Source organism: Centruroides sculpturatus, unplaced genomic scaffold (assembly GCF_000671375.1).
Source record: "Centruroides sculpturatus isolate CEXI.00-Female unplaced genomic scaffold, Cexi_2.0 scaffold1620, whole genome shotgun sequence".
Classification (NCBI taxonomy): domain Eukaryota; kingdom Metazoa; phylum Arthropoda; class Arachnida; order Scorpiones; family Buthidae; genus Centruroides; species Centruroides sculpturatus.
Genome location: NW_019385785.1, coordinates 28372 through 48277, shown reverse-complemented (window position 1 = coordinate 48277; position 19906 = coordinate 28372). Strand labels below are relative to the sequence as shown.

At 29.8% G+C, this 19906-nt stretch overlaps 1 protein-coding gene across 1 annotated transcript in view; it reads right to left on the bottom strand.

Annotated features, from left to right (window-relative positions):
* LOC111642114 (transmembrane protein 184B-like) overlaps positions 1 to 13306 on the bottom strand; it is a 32270-nt gene extending 18964 nt beyond the window's left edge. Inside the window, exons 1-3 of the mRNA XM_023388395.1 lie at positions 13286 to 13306; positions 12596 to 12758; positions 3679 to 3769 (exon numbers count right to left, since the gene is read on the bottom strand). Of these exons, the coding sequence (XP_023244163.1) occupies positions 3679 to 3769; positions 12596 to 12758; positions 13286 to 13306 (275 nt within the window). The remainder of the gene's footprint in view (positions 1 to 3678; positions 3770 to 12595; positions 12759 to 13285) is intronic.
* Positions 13307 to 19906: the final 6600 nt, after the last annotated feature.

The following is a 19906-nucleotide window of genomic DNA, read 5'->3' as shown; positions in this document are numbered from 1 at the left end:
GCAAATTTAAATTTTCGCTAGTGCTGTGGCACTGCAATCTTTGGCTGTATTTTGGGCTACTCCAATATTTTTTTTGTTGGTGTGTGTATTTTAGCTGGCAGCACTGGCACTTTTGTGTGGTGTTTTTGAGGACTGTGTGTCATGCTGAATCGAATGTTTTTGATACTAGATCAACTTCTAAAGTATATATTTTTTGGTTTTTATATTTTTCAATATGTTTATTTTATTTGTACAAAATAAAAAAATAATTTTTAACAATACAATAGCCACGATTATTATTTTAAAAAGTTTTCATTACGCTTAACATCAACGAAAATTCAACGCGAAGCGACATGCAACAGAGAAAAATTTCAACACAGGATAGGTTAATATATTTTTTCGTACATAATTGGTTATCTGAAAAATAAGTTATCTGAACAACCCCAGTCCCCAAATGATTCGGATAAATGATGCTCTGTTGTATTTGTAAAATCTAAGTGACTCGTACAACATGGAATTCATATAAAATGGAATTATCAACAGTGTTATAGGGGGATAGACTGTATTTTATTTATTTATTTATTTATTTCAACTGCATAAACCTCAAAAAAGAAGTTCCACAAAGCCATAAACCTTTATACATATTTTATTTTTTAATAGAAAGAAAATATTTGCAAATACTTGAAATGTGTGAATGAGGAAGGAATACTATATAAAGCTGGAGTCATGACTCAAAGGATTATACCCCCAAATTCGGAGAAAGGAGAGAAAGGCCAAAAGATAAAAAGAAGTGAGAAAGGTTGAAAAATTAAAAATCAATATTTGCATAACAGAAGGTCTATTTAACCTTTCTCATTCTTTATTTTTTGACCTTTCTTTCCTTTCCCCAAATTTGGGTCTATAATCCTTTGAATCCCAACTCTAGCTTTATTTAATATTCCTTTCAGCATTGCAAGATTTGGCTACATTGCGCCAAATTTGGCTACCCTTTTTTTACTTTGGCGTAAAAAATATCAGTTGGCACTTTAGCTACTTTTTGGGCTACATATTATTTATAAATATATTAGTCAAATAAAAATGCACTTTAAAATGGTGTTTCGTTGTTTTTTTTATTAATTAAAGACCCAAATAAAACAAATATTTGTGTTTTTCAAAAAAATTGTTTGTTTGTCTCCTTTATAATAAATAAATTTATCTATTTGTAAGTAGAAATTAAAAGCGTCCGTAGAAGTAATTTTTAAAATATCGTTTTTCGTGATAAAGTTTTAATACCTATTACTATAATCTAGACATGTAAATCCTTAAATATACTTGTATATTTAAGGATTGGGCTACAATATACTTGTGGCCCAGAACTCCATGACTTCTTCCAATGTGGCCCAGAGAAACAAAAAAGTTGGACACCCCTGATCTATATGAATTAAATCATCTACTTCTTGTGATGCTCTAATGTCACATCTTTCTGAAACCTAGAATTATGTAATAAATTAGGTGTCTGCTTCTAAAAGATATTTGTCTTCAAGTTTTTTAAAAATTCGGATTTATTTACTTGTATATAAAAAAATTTAAATTTATATTATAAATGGAGTGTGGATAATTTAAATACAGTAAAGCATCAAAAATCTGAATTAAGCTTTTGAAAAATGAATATTAACCCTTTTAAATTTGTTGTTGATGTTCTTTTTTGGCCTGTGTAGAAAGTTTTACCAGTTTTTTTTACCAAAATTAATCATTCATTAATTAACAGAAAACTCTTTCATTTATGTTTTAAACATATTTTTATAGTACAGCATACAGATTGTGGTAATATAAAAAAATTGCTCAGATAAAAAACAGATAATTTAAATATCATGATTCTACAAATTATATTTAAATTACATATTTGAAAATCCAAACAGATCTAATCCCAATTAGTCTGGACTTTCAACACTTTGCTGTTGAAAATATTTGAATGTACAGGTAGTCCTTCCTTAATGAAGGATTTGAGTAATGCATGAAATTGTGACAATCCCTTTATATATGTGGCAGAAGTTTTAATTAATGCAGCTTAACAGCCGTCTTTACTTAACACAGATGTTTTTCTCAGCAAATAAGATATTGGTGAATTTGCTATTTTCGTGCTGAGGGCAACTTTTGATATAAATATACAGTTTAATTATGATAGTTGTGAAATTTAACACATTACTTCTAATGTGCTATTGTATTCTTTGTTCATAAGCTTGTTTTAGAACTTTACTTTATGTTTTATTTGCTTAAATTAAATTGAAAAGTATGCAGATAAACAACATATCAGGATTATTATGTATGCTTTTTAAGCTTCATAAAGGATATAATTCTATACTAACAGTAAAATATATATATATTTTTTTACTCTTTCCGCCCTGTGGGCACTAAGAGGGCCTCTTATAGGAGGCCCGTTATGGGTTCGGCCAGGACCACAATGGGGCGACCGGGTGATGAGGGACTGGGCCCGATATATCCAAACGGACCACCCTGCAAAAAATTCCCGGGGATTCCTTGACCTGTCTGGATTCGATCCCAGGTCTCCCAGTAGCGGTCAAGTGGTCAAGGTGGTCAGCAGTAGGCTGCCACCTTGACCGCTCGGCCATCCAGCCAGTAAAAAATACTTGTAGCATGTATAGGGAAGATGCTCCTACACATTGAACATGTCAAATATGGTTTTGAAAGTTTTCTTCAAGAAATTTTGAACTAAAAGATACAAAATGTACAGAGCATCCAAAAGTTCTTGACAAAAAAAATTGCAGAAAGAAATTGTTAAAAATCAATTTATATATATTTATAACATGCAAATTTGCAACAAATGTCAGTGTGTCACTGACACGATGAATGTGTTCTGCATGCATTAAGTAGGGGGGGAAAAACAAACAGAATTCAATAATTTTGTCAGACAAAGGTAAGCATCAGCTCTAAGGTTTTATTATATCCTTGAAATATTTAATCATTTTTATCATAGACAACTTGTTTTTATAAATGACAAAATTAAAATTAAAATATTTGTCATTAACCAAAAATTTGTTTTATTGGGTTGTGATTGTTTGGACAAGTACCAAAGTACCACTGTATTTGATTAACACAATTTTGATATATATGGTAGCATCACATTAATTAAGGGATATTTGTATTTTAATTTTTCATTTTTTCAGTTGTTCTAAACTAACACCTTTAGTGTAAATTAGTTTTGTTTAAATTAACTTATGTGTTTTTTTTGGTATCATCAATGTATGTTTAAGTTCATTTCTTAAAGGAATCAAATCATTTCTAATTTTAACTTTTTTTTTTAATTCTGAATATTTTTGTGATTATTTCCAAGTAATATAGTTATAGAATGGTAAATTAGATGAAATCAATTAAAATTTATTATTTTAATAATAAATTATAAAATGATTAGTAATAACTAATAAAAGCAGAAAATTTATAAAGTGTTATATAAATTCAATATAATCTTTTTGATCCTGTATAATTTATCAACATTATTTTTCTACTCAACACAAATCATTTTATATAAATTTTATAAGTAATCCACTAAGCATAGTTTAACAAAGTTAGCATATTTTTATTTTTATTTCATACATCTCGAAATTTTGAAGTGATAATTTCTCTCTTAGATTTAAATAGAATTTACATTAGAAATATTTTTTTATTTAACATATTAAATTAACTTAAACTGTAAAAACTTACTTGATTGGCTTCCCACGAATCTCTGACATGATGTTACTTTCCCCTCCAAGATACTCATAACACAGACTTAAGAAATTGTAGATTACAAATGCTGCAAAAAAAAATTAATAATTCAAATAATGTTTAAATGTTTTTTTACAAACATAATTAGAAAAACAAATTCCATATAGGCCTGTTTCACTTTAAAATATTTCAAAATATAAGATTAATTAATATTTGTAATAAAGTTTATAACTCAAAAATTTAATAAATTTTGGAAACAATTATATTTTATTTGTTATTAATGAGTGGTTTGGCGTTAAACCTAGGTTCAGCTACATGCACTTCTTCCAGCCCCCTGAAGCAGCAAATTCTCAACACAGATTATGTTCACCTAGTAATCCTATGCCAATTTCTAAGTTGGTAAGAATAGATTATTGTTAAAGTTTGTGTTCTTCCCAAATTTCTTATAACAGTGAAATTAAAGAATTTGTTGAAAATGGATTTAATGAAATAGCCTAGCTTATCAAGTATTTGGATGAAAATGTTGTTAGTTTAAATGAGACTCAGAGAAACTTTAATAGATGACTGAAATTGTTGGAATTAGAAGTTGGGAAGCTTAAGGAGGATAATAAATCACTAACTTACTGCAACAAAACATCTAAGGCTCCTCAATTTCCAATTAACTTAAAGAAAGACTTCAAATGGAAAAATGTGATAATTAGTGGTTTATATTGCATTGGATCAGTACAATTTAAGAATTTTTGATTTGAAGATTTTTGAGTTTTTGCTAACTGTGGTTGATGAGTCTGGATCAGAAGGAAAAATTATGGAAGTTAATCAATTGGATAACTAATTTTTATCTAGTAGAATTTATCCTTATTGTATTTAATCAGTATTTCTTTTTGCAATTTATTAAGAAAAAGTTGACCTTGAATGATTCATTTCTTTCCAAGATACATTTGCCTGATTTGGTGTTAGTAGAGTTCCAAAATCAGAAGAAAAAACAATTTTGGTTATTTATGAGTTGTGTTAGAGAACAAGGAAAAAGGCTACAATGAAAAGAGAGGTTTAATATTCGGACAGAGATTTATATGTATGATTTAATTAGATACTTCACTGAACTCTTAGCAGTATAGGAGGATTTTCCTCCTATTTAATCACTGACTCATATCATCATCTTTGTCAGGCCTTTTATGTAATATTAATGTATTGACATGGAACTCTCAGATGATGTATAAGAACAATCTTTTCAATATGAAATTTCATACTAGCTTACAATTCTTTGTTCGTTTGTGATAACTCTCCTCCATGTATTCCCTTGGTTTATTTATGATGTAAATTATCATATAAAATCTTGGCATTTACAGTTAAAATTCAATAATTATTGATCAGCATTTTTACAAAAGTATAATAATATAGATGTTAATAAACCTTCTAATTTTTGAAAATTAATTCTTCAAACTGAGAAAATGTCTGACCACTTTTTAAAACTTATGTACTGTATTAGACCCGATACAAAGGATAAATTTGGTAATATGGATATTGATAGTTTGCTTGTGTCATCTAGTCAAATTACTGTTTGTAAGTTTTCTATTTCTTTGTTAAGGCAAATAAGCTTTTTATGTAATTTTTCCCTCTTGTGCATGAAAGAGTACAACAAACATATTATTATTCATAGAGAACTCAAATAAAATTTATTATTGTAGTCATCAGTTGCATAAATGTATTTATACAACTGATAACAACAATAATAAACTGATGCAGTAGAGTGTCCATTTAATAGGGTCATAGGTTAATCAAGATAGCTGGTTATTTGGAAAAAAATCCTAAAAACCAAAAAACAAATCAATAATTAGAATTTGTTTTATTTGGAATACCAAACCATTTAGTTGGGACAATCACTGCTAGATGGCAACTTTATGACTTGTGGCTGAAGGCAAAGGTAACTGTAGTGCTGAATTCTAAATTTACACATATAAGATACAGTAGATCCCCCTATAAAACCGTTTCCTATAGTTATGATTCCTATAAAAATTGTGGCAGTACAGTAGATCCCCCTATAAAACCGTTTCCTATAGTTATGATTCCTATAAAAATTGTGGCAGTATCCGTAAACAACGGTAAAAATAACTCCTATAATACATAAAACGTCATCGGGCAGCCTAACTACTTTCCCGCCGTCCATAGCGCCACGCTACGGACGTTTAGGCAGATAAATTGAGTTTAGTATCGTCTGTTCATATAATTATATATAAATTAGGTACTGTACATATAATTATATATTAATTATATATAAATTAGGTACTGTATATATAATTATATATTAACTTAATTTATTGTAACTTTATTATAATTAAATATATATTTTTCGCCGTCTAGCGTCACGCTACGGCGAGTTAGGCGACCTATCGTCTGTCCAGTACTGTAATTTTATACATTTCTTGTGAAAGAAACATTTCTTATTTAACGGCCATAAAAATTATTTATATTAAGGATGTCTCCAAAGGTCAACGAAGTTTTCGCAGAAAAATAATATCAGAAATCGCGGCCGCGGTTTGATGCGCTGTTCCGCGACGAAACCAAGCTTTAGCAACGGGCGTAGTCGAACGGTACACACTCGGTAAGCAATCCTACAATTTTTTGTTTATAACGTAGTTTATACGGATTATTTTCAAAAAAATATACGTATTTTGGAAATGTTGAGTCGAATTAGTCTAGAATCGATTAATTTTATGAAAGAAAACCTTTCAAACAGCCGTAGTCCGTAAACTATGATTCCTACAAAATTGATTCATAAAGAATGGAACGTATCTACCGTCTTATAGGGGGATCTACTGTATTAGTAAGATAACCTGCAAGATGCCTTGCTTCCATTATGGACAGCAAGGAATATTCCAAAAGAAAAAATGTGTAAACAAAACATCCAGACTTTGAGGAAGTCCAATGCTGAAAACTAACAGGAGCTGGCTGAAAAGTAGAGCCAAAGATTTCAAAGCAATAAATGAGTGTCTGAATAATAATATATGCAAGATACTAAATTCAAGCACACAGTGAGAAGGGTATTGCTAATACTACAAGTCCTAAACAATGAAAATCCATAAAACTGTTCAACTTGCTTAAAAATTTTTGATACAAATGACATCTATAATGCTGATGAAATATATCTGTTTTCTCATAACATACTAGATGTTTCTTATATTATAAACATGTAACACTGTTGGATTTAAAGAAAGCAACTGATCATATAAATGTGTTATTCTGTTTAAAAATTATCAAAGTGATAAATCGAAGCTTTATTGAAAATTGTGAAAAAACAATAAGCCTCAATACTTTAACACTTAGAATCAACAGTTCAGAAGTTCTGTATTACACTAACAAGAATGCATCAATAATTTATAAAACATTTTAAAGAAATGGATAATGAGTTAAACATGGCAATAATATAAAAGTCCTTTTTATCAAATTTTTTTACAACTTTTTATCAAATTATAAAAATACACTTTAAAAAATTTTCTAATTAAAACAAATATGTAAGGCTCATTCAATAGAAAATAAGAAAAGTGCTGAAGTTGGGAGAATAAGCAAAAATAATTTTGACACACACAACACTTCCGAGTCAGATGCATGAGAATGTAAGACAATGGACTAATAAAAATGGCAGTACCTCTCCAGCAGTGCACAAAGCAAGAGAAGTGTAGTACTGTCTGATTTTTGACAAAACAATCAAAGTCCGTTGACTCATGCAGGTACAGTAAGGAGATGACTAAATGATTTGCACACAAGTGTATGAGTAGAGTTCTAAGGTTTGTAAAACAGCCACAGTTCTGTGGAAGATTCTCTATGGCTTGGACTGCAGAGAATGCTATGAAGAATCTTCCATAGAACTGTGACTATTTTACAAACCTTAGAACTCTACTCATACACTTGTGTGCAAATCATGTAGTCATCTTACTGTAACTACATATGCCAATGAATGCCAATGAATGGTGACTGGACTGTCAAAAAAACAATAATACTATATTGATCTTCGCTTCATGCACTGCTGAAGAGTCTTTGCCATTTTACTAGTCCATTGTCTTGCATTCTTGTGCATCAATATTTTCTCCGTTTTCAATAAAGCTTCCATTTATCACTTTGATAATTTTTAAACAGAATAACACATTTATATGCAATTGCCTCTGACTTAGAACTGCTGTGTGTCAAAATTACTATGTTATGCTATGCAAAATTACTATACTATGCTTCATCCTCTCGACTTTTAATGGTACTTTTCCAGTTTTCTATTGAACATGCCTTGTATTTTAAAATTCACAAAAAAAGATTAAAATTAAGGATGCACCGATAAGCAAAATGGCTGATTACCAATTAATCGGTCACGCATTATCACCCGATTAGTGTTAACAATTTATTGTGTTAATAGTTAATTATATTATGATTATTATTGCATGAAATTATATATTCTTAATAAAAATATAAAATTTCGTATGATAAAAATAATTTTCAATATGCTATGCAAATGAAGCTATTTTTTTCTTTTTCAGATTCATGTATTAAATTAAAATGATAAATTATTATTTTGATAAACTTTTTAATTTTAATTAGTATCCAAATTCCTCATGGCTTCCAGTATTGCTTGGAAATTTTTTAAGAAAGATAAAAACAGAAGTTTCCAAGTGCAATTTACGCCAGTCTTTTATTTCGAGAGATGGAAAAAAATGCTAAAACTTTTGCCACCAAAAATCATGATAAATCATCTGGAATAATGTCATCATGAAAATTTTTAAAAATAAACTTAAAAGATGAAAAGAGAAAGTTCTGAAATGAAAGAAGCTGGATGTTCATCAGTAATAACGGAAACTCATATCCAAAGACAAGCTACTTAATAGAGAAGAAAAAATTGTGGAATATCAATGATTCAAAGAAGTTCATTATTTGATTGGATAAATGATAAGCATAGATATACAGCCACACTTTGTTGTAGATTTAGGATTTCAAAGATTACTAAAAACCTCATTCCTAATTACAATATTCCCAGCAGAAAATATATATCTGAAAATAACATCCGTAATAAATTTCAAAAAGTTCAGTCAAAAATTTCAGAAAGCTATTGATGATTCAAAATATACAGTATTTCTTTAATCACCAATATTTGGACAGCAACTACAAATAATTTTCCTTTTTTAAATGTAACAGCCCCACTGGTTGAAGGATGATTTTCAGCAAGAGCTGTTTTGAAAATTGTTCCCTTTGAAGGTTCCCACACAGCTACACGAATCAGTGAACAGATAAACATAGTTCTTGAATGGTGTAAGTTAACAAAAGTCATAAGATATTCTTAGTACAGAGAGATTCCAGAGCAAATATGATAGATAGAATCAGGAATTGCAACTTAGAGGTATTATCATGCCTTACACATACACTCCAGCTGACACTAAAAAAATGCATATTTTCTCAACAAGATGTGAAAACTATAATCACAGTTAACAGAAATATTGTCACACATTTTAATCATACTGCTGTAGCTGTATGCAAATTGGAAGATTTGCAAGACAAGTTAGGTTTGCAGAAACACAAATGAATTCAAGATGTTCCTATTTGCTAGAATTCTACTTACTACATGTTGCAAATAAACTTGGAACAGCAAAAAGCCCTTGTGCATATATGCTATAGATAATAAAATTCCCACTTTGAGCATATCAGTAGTCTCTCGTTGAAAAAATTATTGTTCTTTTAAAACCATTCAAAGAAATTACTGTGGAAACCAGCAACCGAGAAACCACCTCATCTTCAATAATTCACACAATAGAGATTCTGAAATTATTCTTATTATCAAAAGTAAAGAGCAGTAGTTCCTTTAGTGGCATTAATACCACAATAGAAGGACTAGAAAATTCAATATAAAAAGATTTTCAGCATATATAGAAAACAAGTCTTTATGATTGTCATCCTTATTAGATTCAAGATTCAAAATTAAATTTAAAAAAAATAAAATAAAATAAAAGATGGTAGAGGAAATAAAAAGATGGACAATCGGTAACTTAGATGATGCTGATAATTCAAAATCTCAAGAAGAATTAAATTCTGAAGCTTCTACTTCTGGAGACGATTAACATGGAGGATAATCTCTGAGTTTTTCTAATTTATTTGATGAATTAACTTCTGGTGAACTAAAAAATGAATAAGGGCATGTTTTTAAAAAAGGAAGAAAAAACGAAACAAACGAACAAATGTTTTGATCAAGAATTAGAAAAATAGTTACATTTACCTCTTATACAAAGACATAGCAACCCATTTTTGTGGTGAAGTTCAAAAGAATTTTTTTCTAATATTTTTTTTTCTAAATAGCTATGAAATATCTAAGTCCCCCAGCATCTTCCATTGAAAGTGAAAGAATTTTCAGAGTTGGACGTAACATTTAAGAGCCCTGAAAATGGGGAAATTCTCATGTTTTTGTATTACAGTTTAAAGGTTTTAAAGTTTGAATATTAAATTTTTATTTGTTTTATATATTTAAAGTTTAAACTTTAAATAAAATATAGTTTTGAATAGGTTACATTATACCTTATGATATCTATTGATAACAGAAATAATTTAAGTTAAAAAATTTTTTTTAATATTTAGATTGTCATGTAATAAATAATAAATATATAACAGAAATTTATTATTTTTTATTACTAGCCTCATACGTGACATGCTAACAAAAATATTAAAATACAAAATTGGCCGATTATTAAAACTGATTAATCAGGGAAATGGCCGATACCGATTAATCAGGAAAATGGACAATCGATTAATCGGTGCATCCTTAATTAAAATTTAAGAGAGTAAACTAATAAGTCAGCAAAGTACTAGATCATAAAATCAACATATTTTACTTTATTTATTTTGAATAACTTTAAAATATGCTAAGGAGAGGAGAGAGTTAAATAACAAGGATATTTTTTCAGTGTAGTTTTTCCCTGTAATTCTGTTTTAATAATATTGTTAACCAAACTCATTTTTTTATTGAAAATAAAAACTTCTAAATCATAGAAACAAGAAGTTAATTCAATAAGTTATAAAAAATATTAAAATTATTATATATTTAGTCTGTTTTTGTTGTCATATTTAAAATTTGCAACTCAAATTATATTAGAAAATATCATATGTAATTTTAGATATCTTGCATACATTATGCCACTGATATTTGAATACTAGTGTTTTCAAGACTTCAACATAAAAATCATTAAAAATTTTATAATAAAATTTTTCATCACATCTTTATAACACTGCATTTGAATAATATATTTTAGTACTACAGAAGACAGAAATGCAGCAAATTTGAGGGAAATAACTAGTGATGGGACAGGACAATTCATCAAAATCAGGAATATTCCAGTAATCATAATTGAGCAAATCACATTATGATTTCAGATTCTTAAAATGATCCTTCCATATTTAATAAGAAAATTAATTGTTTGCTTCAGTTATAGATTAAAATTTTTTAAAGTTATGATATCAACAATTAAATATTAGTTTACGGAAACTTTCTTGTTGACAAAGCAGAATAGGCAAAACCCCATACATGAGGTAATGTCTGCCTTGACAGACTTTTCTTTCATGTAGTCAGAGTAATAAGAGATTGCATTTGACCGGTACTGTCCCCATTTTAGGGAGATAGAGTAATATTGGGTTTGCAACCTGGCTGGCAATGGGCTGGCTTGACTGGCAATTTGAAATCAAGGCTGGCTGTCAGCAACAGTTTAAAATATAAACAAAATTATATTTAATTGAAAAATATATTACATAAAATTATTTTTAATATTTTATATGTTTACTTATAATGATAAAATAATTTTCTCATTAAAATTATGAAAGTTTTTGTTATGATTTACAGATGGTGCTATAATAAGTTAAATTTTCAAACATGATTTGCACAATTCTAAATGAAAATTCCTGTTTGCACTAAGTTACTGCCATTTTCAGTTTTAAAAGTTGATTTTTCAAGATGGGTCAGTCTAGATACATCTAGATACAAGATGGGTCATCTGATTCTTCTTTTCCTTGGAAAACGTTCATGCAATTTCACATTTATAAAAATCTGGCTCAAGTGAATGAATTCAAAAATTACTTAACTTGTGGTGGTGATGATATTTGTTCAGCTTGTTACATCATTTGCTAAACCTCATTTAGTATTAAATATAATGGAATTAAAACATTTACAAGGCAACCCAATTGCAAGAAAAGCATGAAGAAAGAAGTGCATCTTCTCATTTACCTTCTCTTCCCCACTGCATCAACCACTAAAGCCAGTTTTTAAAGATGACAACCCTAGGTGATGTGATGGGACAGTTTGAGTAAAAGGGAATTAGTTGTAATTTCTTTCAGGTAGTATTGTAATATTAATTTTATTTTTGAAATAAGATTATGTATTTATTTTGTAGTACACAATAAAAGCATGCATATCCAAATATAAATGGAGAATTTTCAGGTTTCTTTCAAAAAATTGAATCTGGATTTCCCAATCATTTTCCATTCTTAAGCTTGATGCTTATTAATTAATGAATGTACCATGCTCATAATGTAAATCATTAATTTTCCTAAATAAAGTAATGTAAATAAATTTTAGAAAGTATTCAACAGGATTGGAACTGTGAGAAATTTTGGTATCATCCCATCACAAAAAATAGCATTAAAACTTAAGGGAAAAAAGAAAGAATTAATACATTGCAAATTGTAATAACAATGCTCTTTCTTCATAGTTTCTTATTCTAAGTCCAAAAAAATTAGTTTAATTTGTAAGAATTTGTCATTAGAACTTTCAATTGTTATTTTTATTGTAGAAATATAATGAAATAGTATTAATATTCATTACATAGTAATGTTTTAATTATTTTTACAATTTTATAAAAATTACATTAAATAAATATATTTTTAACTAATTAGTTCTACTTACCTTCATACCAATCTCTTACACTATCAAAATATATATAGAAGCTATCATGAAAAAATAGCAAACTTAGCCATGAATCAAATGCATAAATTGGTACAATGAATAAAATTCTAACAATCCATCGCTGTTCTGATGGGCTTGTATAATAACGTAGATGTTGGTATATCTGAAAATAATTTGATTATGTTTCAAAATCTACAAATATGTTATCATTATTATTTGAATATCAAATGAACAAACATAATTTTCAATACAAAAATCTGCTGAATATGAAATATTTGACTAACTTATATATGAAATATATGAAAATTAAATGCTCAAAAAAAGCATTTAATTTTTAGATTTTAAGAATTCACTTATTTACTGAAAAATTATTACAAAAGCTCATTATTTATAATATTTATATAATATTCTATCATATGTACTGTATAATACCAAAATATCAAGAATTACATTTATAAAATAAAAAATATTATAGTCTGCACAGCAAAAGAGTAGACACAAGTCAGCCTGAGCTGGAAGGGTCTACGTTAGATGAAAGGAATGGAAGGAGACATGTAAAAGTTGATACATGGATCACAGTAATAAAAGTTGCAAAAAAAAAGTAGAACAATAACATTATGACAAATATAGTACAAAAATGTTTTGAAAATGCAAAAAACAAAACTGTAAAAGGTAAGATTCACGTCTCACCTCCCACATGTTTCCTTCCATCTAACATACACCCTTTCAGCTCAGGCTAACTCATGTATACTCCTTTGCTACACAGACTATAAAAACTGTTACTGACTGCAGTGNACTATTTTCATACACAGGATACACCCGTCAAAGTCAATAACCTTTGAAAGCCTTAACCTTAAAGATGTGCAAAAACTAATATATATTTAAGTACGTTTGTATGTCTATCAGTAAGTCCACACGTACTCGAATCACCTCTCTCTCTCTCTCTTCACTCACATAAACAGAAAAAAAGTATAAAAATATAATAAATAGAACCTTACCTTTTGCATATAAAATATACCACAAGAAGGACAGAGTATCCTTCTCGTGGTAATTTTCGTAACTCGTCACATGTTGGCAATTTCTATTAAGCACAGCATCCATAATAAACAAAGGTGGGATCCTCAGTACGATTTCCATAGAGAACCAGATACGTGATTTAAGCTCCATGTTACTTTGCATGATCCTGTAACATTCAACGTTACGTCTTGCCTGAATTAATTTTCCTTGAGAATCGTAACCGATTTAACGCCATCTGTCGAATCCTTACTTCTCTTTTTCGTCTTTTGCTGCTGCACTAGTATCATTTACTAGCCAGGAAGTAATACCTGAAAAACCGGATTCCATGCCCCTGGCATATTATTATTATAATACGAGTAATACGACGTCTTGTGTTATTTAATACAGTGAAGACTGTGTGTAACTTTTATCAATCGAAAGTATGCTTTGTACTGTATATATACCAGCATTTTCACGAATTAATTGTAAAATTTATAAGTGCTCATCAATGGCCGAGTGGTTAAAACCATTGAACACCTGTAAGATTCTGGTGTTCAACGGTTTCCTTGACGTTGGTAACACCTAAATAGAAGTCAGTTTCCCGTAGAAAGTCTTCACGGGGGCCATCCCCTTTTGGCAGATCGCCCACTTTTACTTGTTTACTTTTTAGTCGTGTAAATACTTTTGCTTTCTACTTATAAGTTGAATTGATTAGAGAAGTAACCTGATAGAAGTCTATTTAATCGGGACCCCTATACAGAGGGACTTTAATTTCTTATTCAGAAGTTATAGGGAAACTCATTATCATTAAACAATACGAATTACATAACTGATACTCAGAAAGACATTAGGATTGACTTCATTATCAATTGTTATCATCTATACACGTGAATAAACGGATAGGAAAATGCACAACTAATTTATAATTCCTCTCCTTTACTGGTTAATTGCAGTATTAACAAGGAAACTTACAATTCAAGGCTCGATCTCGTGTTAATATATATACTGTTTTTTAATTTATAATACTAAATTAATGTTTATTACTTTTATTATGACATTAGGACAATGGTTGTTCCTTAAATTACATTCTTTAATTCAAAGAACAGCGATTGTACATTGCGTGATCATTTACTGAATTTTTTGTTTTAGTTTAAAGCGAAAAATAAACTTTTATTCTTACATAATTGTGATTAATTATTCTTGGAATTCTTTTCATTAGAAAATACCATATAAAAATTCTTGGTATTTATTTTATGTATTCGCTCATATATAAATATCTAACGAAGTATATCCCCGCTTTTACCATAATAATTTAAATTATTGTACCCGGAAAATAGTATTTAATTTTTCACAGATTTAATGATGTACGAACTGAAAATAAAGGTTCGAATCCGGGTGAAGAACTCCGGAATTTTTTACAATCGGCAATTTCCGGATATATCGGGCCTCTCCTCTCATTGCGGACCACGAAGAGCGTTAAAGAAAAACCAAGGGGGTCTATGAGGAATTCGGAGGGCCCCACACACTCTTAAGGGAATACAATAACATATACTAATATGCAAACTAACAATATACGATTTATTCTCGTCTTTTTTACGGGTGAAGTTAGTTTGAATGGTCTTCGACAGGAATATCAGCTTACTTGGGATTGAATAATGGGAATTACCCTGTCAAAAGTCCGAGGTTTGTGGGTTACTCGATACTAATTTATGCTGCATTTGTCCTTTTCCTTTAAGAAATAATTTGTTTTACGTTATAAGCTATGCTAACGAATTCACTTATAGAAATAATTCATAATGACCTTAAATTTACCAGGAAAATTTTTAGAAAACACACTTCCGTATAAGGTATGCTGAATTTATATTAATGTTAAACATTCGTACAAATGCGAAAGTATATATATAATTTATTTATNAGTAGATATCTCAAAAAGAAAATATATATATAATTTTTTTTCTACTTTTCTGATAACAATGTCCTCTGTCAACTGCACCATTTATTTTTTAACTAAAACCTCTGCTTAAAAATACCCATCTACTGTAGGAGGCCAATATGACTATTACATTAATTTTGTATTCAGTAAAATATTTAAAGTATTTTTTTAATACAAACTAGAAATTGTCAGCTATTCTTAAATAACCATCATCAAAACAAAAATTTAAATAAGTTTATAATTAATAAAGAATTAAATTTAAAAACAAAATACTGTTAAAATAAATATTAAAACAAAATTGGCTAAAATTTGCATGTCATTAGAATGCAGATTTAGTCAATTTTAGTTTGAGAAATTAAATTCAATTTCATAAAAATTTAAATTTTAATCATTTTGATAAGTCTGAGTTTAAAATTTAAATAAAGAAACAACATAGAAGTGAGGGCATTCTCCTATTCGTCTGACACATAGGATAGGGAGAAAGAGCTCCTTACAATCACCTGTTATGCCACCCAGCATGGCTACTTTCCACTCACTATTCAGGGCCTTATATGTTGGCTTTCCAACACCACTTCTACCCTGCAGGTAAATCACTCCCAAGATACAAAGTACAGAACAGTCACTTACAACAAGAAGCTTGCCACCCTGTACAAAGAAATGTCCAGGAGTAATAACTTTCAATTAGCTTTTTATAGAAGTCCCTCAATTTCCTCCCTCCTCCATAACACTAAAGACTGGCTTGACAAGCACCAGTATCTACAGTATCCTTGACAGCAACCAGGCATCTACAGTATCCTTGTCAACAATCATAGATCATACCAACACTTACAATATGTAGGAGCTATAGCTCACCCTTTAAATACCACCTCAAAGAGCATCAGATATCTATCTTAAAAAATTTGGCCAACACGACTTTGGCTATCTATGCCTCTGACCCAGACATGCAAGTTGAATTCCACAAGGCACACCTATTACATAATGCATCTAAGCAACCTTTCCTTAAGCATCTGGAACAAGTATATAACAAACATCTGGAAATATACAAGGCCACCTGCAATACCACAGCCATAAACTTTTGTGATATTGACTCCTTTCCTATGACGTGGAAGTCTTACACAGCTTTTAAATTCATTGTGTATATACCTGATTTCTTAAAAATGGATCTAGGATCTCTATTGTTTACAGCTAATCATAATGTTCTTCTGTATGCAAGATTCTTTGTTCTTTTTAGTTTTTCCTGATGACAAATTGAATTTGATTGAAAACATTTGAATTATTATTATTAAAGAATGTTAACTTGTCCTTTGAGTTAAAAATGAAATTGGCATTATGCAAATTATCAGTTTATTCTATGATTTTCTATAGTAAATGTTATTGTTTAATATATGAAATTGCTATTATTATTATTATTATTATGTTGCAATTGTCACGCTCAGCCGATACTGGTATAAGTGTTATGTTGGATTATAATCTAGGCGTAGCTATCTAAATAACTAACGTTAAGCTTCTGTGTTGTTGCCTGTGTCAACATCTAAAAACTTCACTAGAAACAATAATATTGCAGCTTTCTGTAGTGTCACTTATATGTTTTTATTGAGGTTTAACGTTTCTAGACTTTTGTGTATAGTTTGTTGCGTGACACGGTGGAAGAGAGGACAATAGGCACAATAAATACCCTATCCATCCTCCACAGTTTCCTTATTTCTTGGGCGATGGAGTATACTTGTTGATTTTTTCAGTATGAGCATTTTTCATGTAGATGTATATTATATAAGTGCGATAAATTATTTTATCTGTGATCACGGCTCTGTCGTAGTATATTTTGTGTGTCATTAACTAAAACTGTGAAATATACTGTATTTGTAGTACAGTCGACCCCCCATAACACTGTTGATAATTCCGTTTTATATGAATTCCATGTTGTACGAGTCACTTAGATTTTACAAATACGTGTTCCGGACTGTGAACGGCTCACGTATTTGTAAAATCTAAGTGATTCGTACAACATGAAATTCATATAAAACGGAATTATCAACAGTGTTATGGGGGATTTACTGTATGGTACTTGAGTGTTTAGTAATGTGTGTTTGTGTGCAATCACTTGATGTATTATACATATATACTAATTGATTATACCTATGTAAATAGTCTGTGCTAGAAGCTTGCAACAGATATACGTTGTATTGTTTCTGATAAAATGTGGCATTTTCTGTAAGAGTAATGTATCTTTCAGGATGTATTTCTGAAGTTTTTAGTGTTTATGACTTGATCTTGAATGGCAATTATAAGCCCCCGTCTCTCTAAACAGGCAGTAGTTTGACGCAGTTTTCTGTGTTGAGCTATGTCCAGATGCTTAGAGTGTAAGTTTGCGATGTTACTGTCTGCTGAGTGTGTTATTAGTGTCTGATATACGTAATCTTGATGTTTCTTGTTTTTAGTGGAAGTTAATTATTTATCAGGCCAAGTCCACCTTCTTTAGGCAATTCGATAATAAATCTAGATTGTTTCATCTCGAATTTAGCTATTTTCTAGATTTTATTTTATTAATAAAAAGAAGGTAAGATCAGAGTTTAAAGTAATAAGTGTAGTACTTAAATTTAAAAATTATCGTTAAATTGAGGGTTAAGTACGAGCCAGGTCTTGAAGAGTTTTACTCTCAGCCATATGATTATTTTTAGTGTATTCGGGTCAGTCTGATAGGTACCATATTGAAAAACTACATTTTGACCTTTATCGTGTTATGAACCGCATTGTTGAAGTTAAAATCCTTCTAAGAGGTAATAAGGAACTAATAATCGTGGGAAATGGAAGAAGTGTTGCATTTTCCCATTAAAAGTAGACAAAGAAAACGTGCTAGTAAGTGAGAGAGACTGATGTAGAAACTGCACCATTAGGATGTGTACAAATAGTGTACTATATCCATCATTCTGGATAACAAAAGTATATTATATGAACTAACTTTTTGTTCGCTATGTTGTCTACAATAGCCTTAGACACTGAAGCCGTGAGCCTGAAGAGGAATTGGAAAATTACCAATCCGAAATGCATTGTTAATTAAACAGGCGAAATAAAGTCAACTGTTTTAATCTCTTTGTTAATTGCACATAATTAAGAAAGACGTATAAACAACACTAGTGTAACTATTAGAAGAAGAAACTTTTACTGATAACTTTTTATATTTTTAATTATTATCAAATGGCAAAATGCTTAATTTTCAGGGTAGTGATGAGTTTAAAAAATTATAAATGTTAATAACGAATAACATCTTTATTAATATGATATGACACATGACAACCCTCCAGTGGCGTGCCGTGACATTTGATGACAGGGAAGCTGTGTTTCTGTAAGAAGCCGACATCCAGGGGCAATCAGTCAATTGCGAATCAGCGATGGTCTAGGGTCCATTCGTATCGTTTATTCCATAAGCCAGTAAAAACCGTAGACTTCTCTAAATGAATTTTTAACATCACAATTACATTCCGATTCACTAATCACGATATAAGGGCTACAATTAAAAATAAAATAATAAAAACTTACTCGGTGAAATAAAATGTGTAGCGGATGTACCGCTACATACCCGGTACGAATATACTTTTAAAGAAAATTATAATTAAATATAAGAAGCGTACATAAAAATAACATAAAATATTCTTTATTTTTTAAATCTTAACCACTTAGTCAAATAGCTTCCTACGAGTGACTAATGGATGGAATTATTACACAGCGCGCATACACGCGGACTGCCAAATCCCCAGGGTGCCGATACCGATCAATGTCAAATATCTCTTTTGTCGCATAACTAGTATATCTCAAAGGACACGACGGGGCTGTTTAGATTTTAAACGTTTCTTGCCATAGCTGTAAAAGTCCAAATATGTTAATATTATGAAAAAATCAGTCCCCGCTGTACTCGGCTAGAGACGATTTGGTTAAGCTTTCAAGTAATGTTCCGGCTCTTTCGGCAGGGTTTTATTTATGTCCCCAATTCTCTAATATCTTAATTATTTAACTATTTCTTAAGTAGAAATAATTTAAAACCGGTTACTTTGTACTCGAATATTTGTAGTCTCGGGAAAAAAGTGGAAAGATAAATTTTTTATGACAAACGGATACATAAATCGTAAATTTAAGGAAATGATAAACGGATTTAAATATTTAAAATGATAAATTTACGATTTATGTATCTATTTATCATTTATTTTCCTTAAATTTACGATTTATGTATCCGTTAAGGAAAATAAATTCTAGAGATTTTTCTGTACCTCGTGCATCTCTCTCATTCATTAAATTTAGTTGTAAATTATGCTATCAAAGTAACAGTTAATTTTTTAACATTATATAAGAATTGTACACGTTGTTTTCTGTATCCTCTTATAGATGGG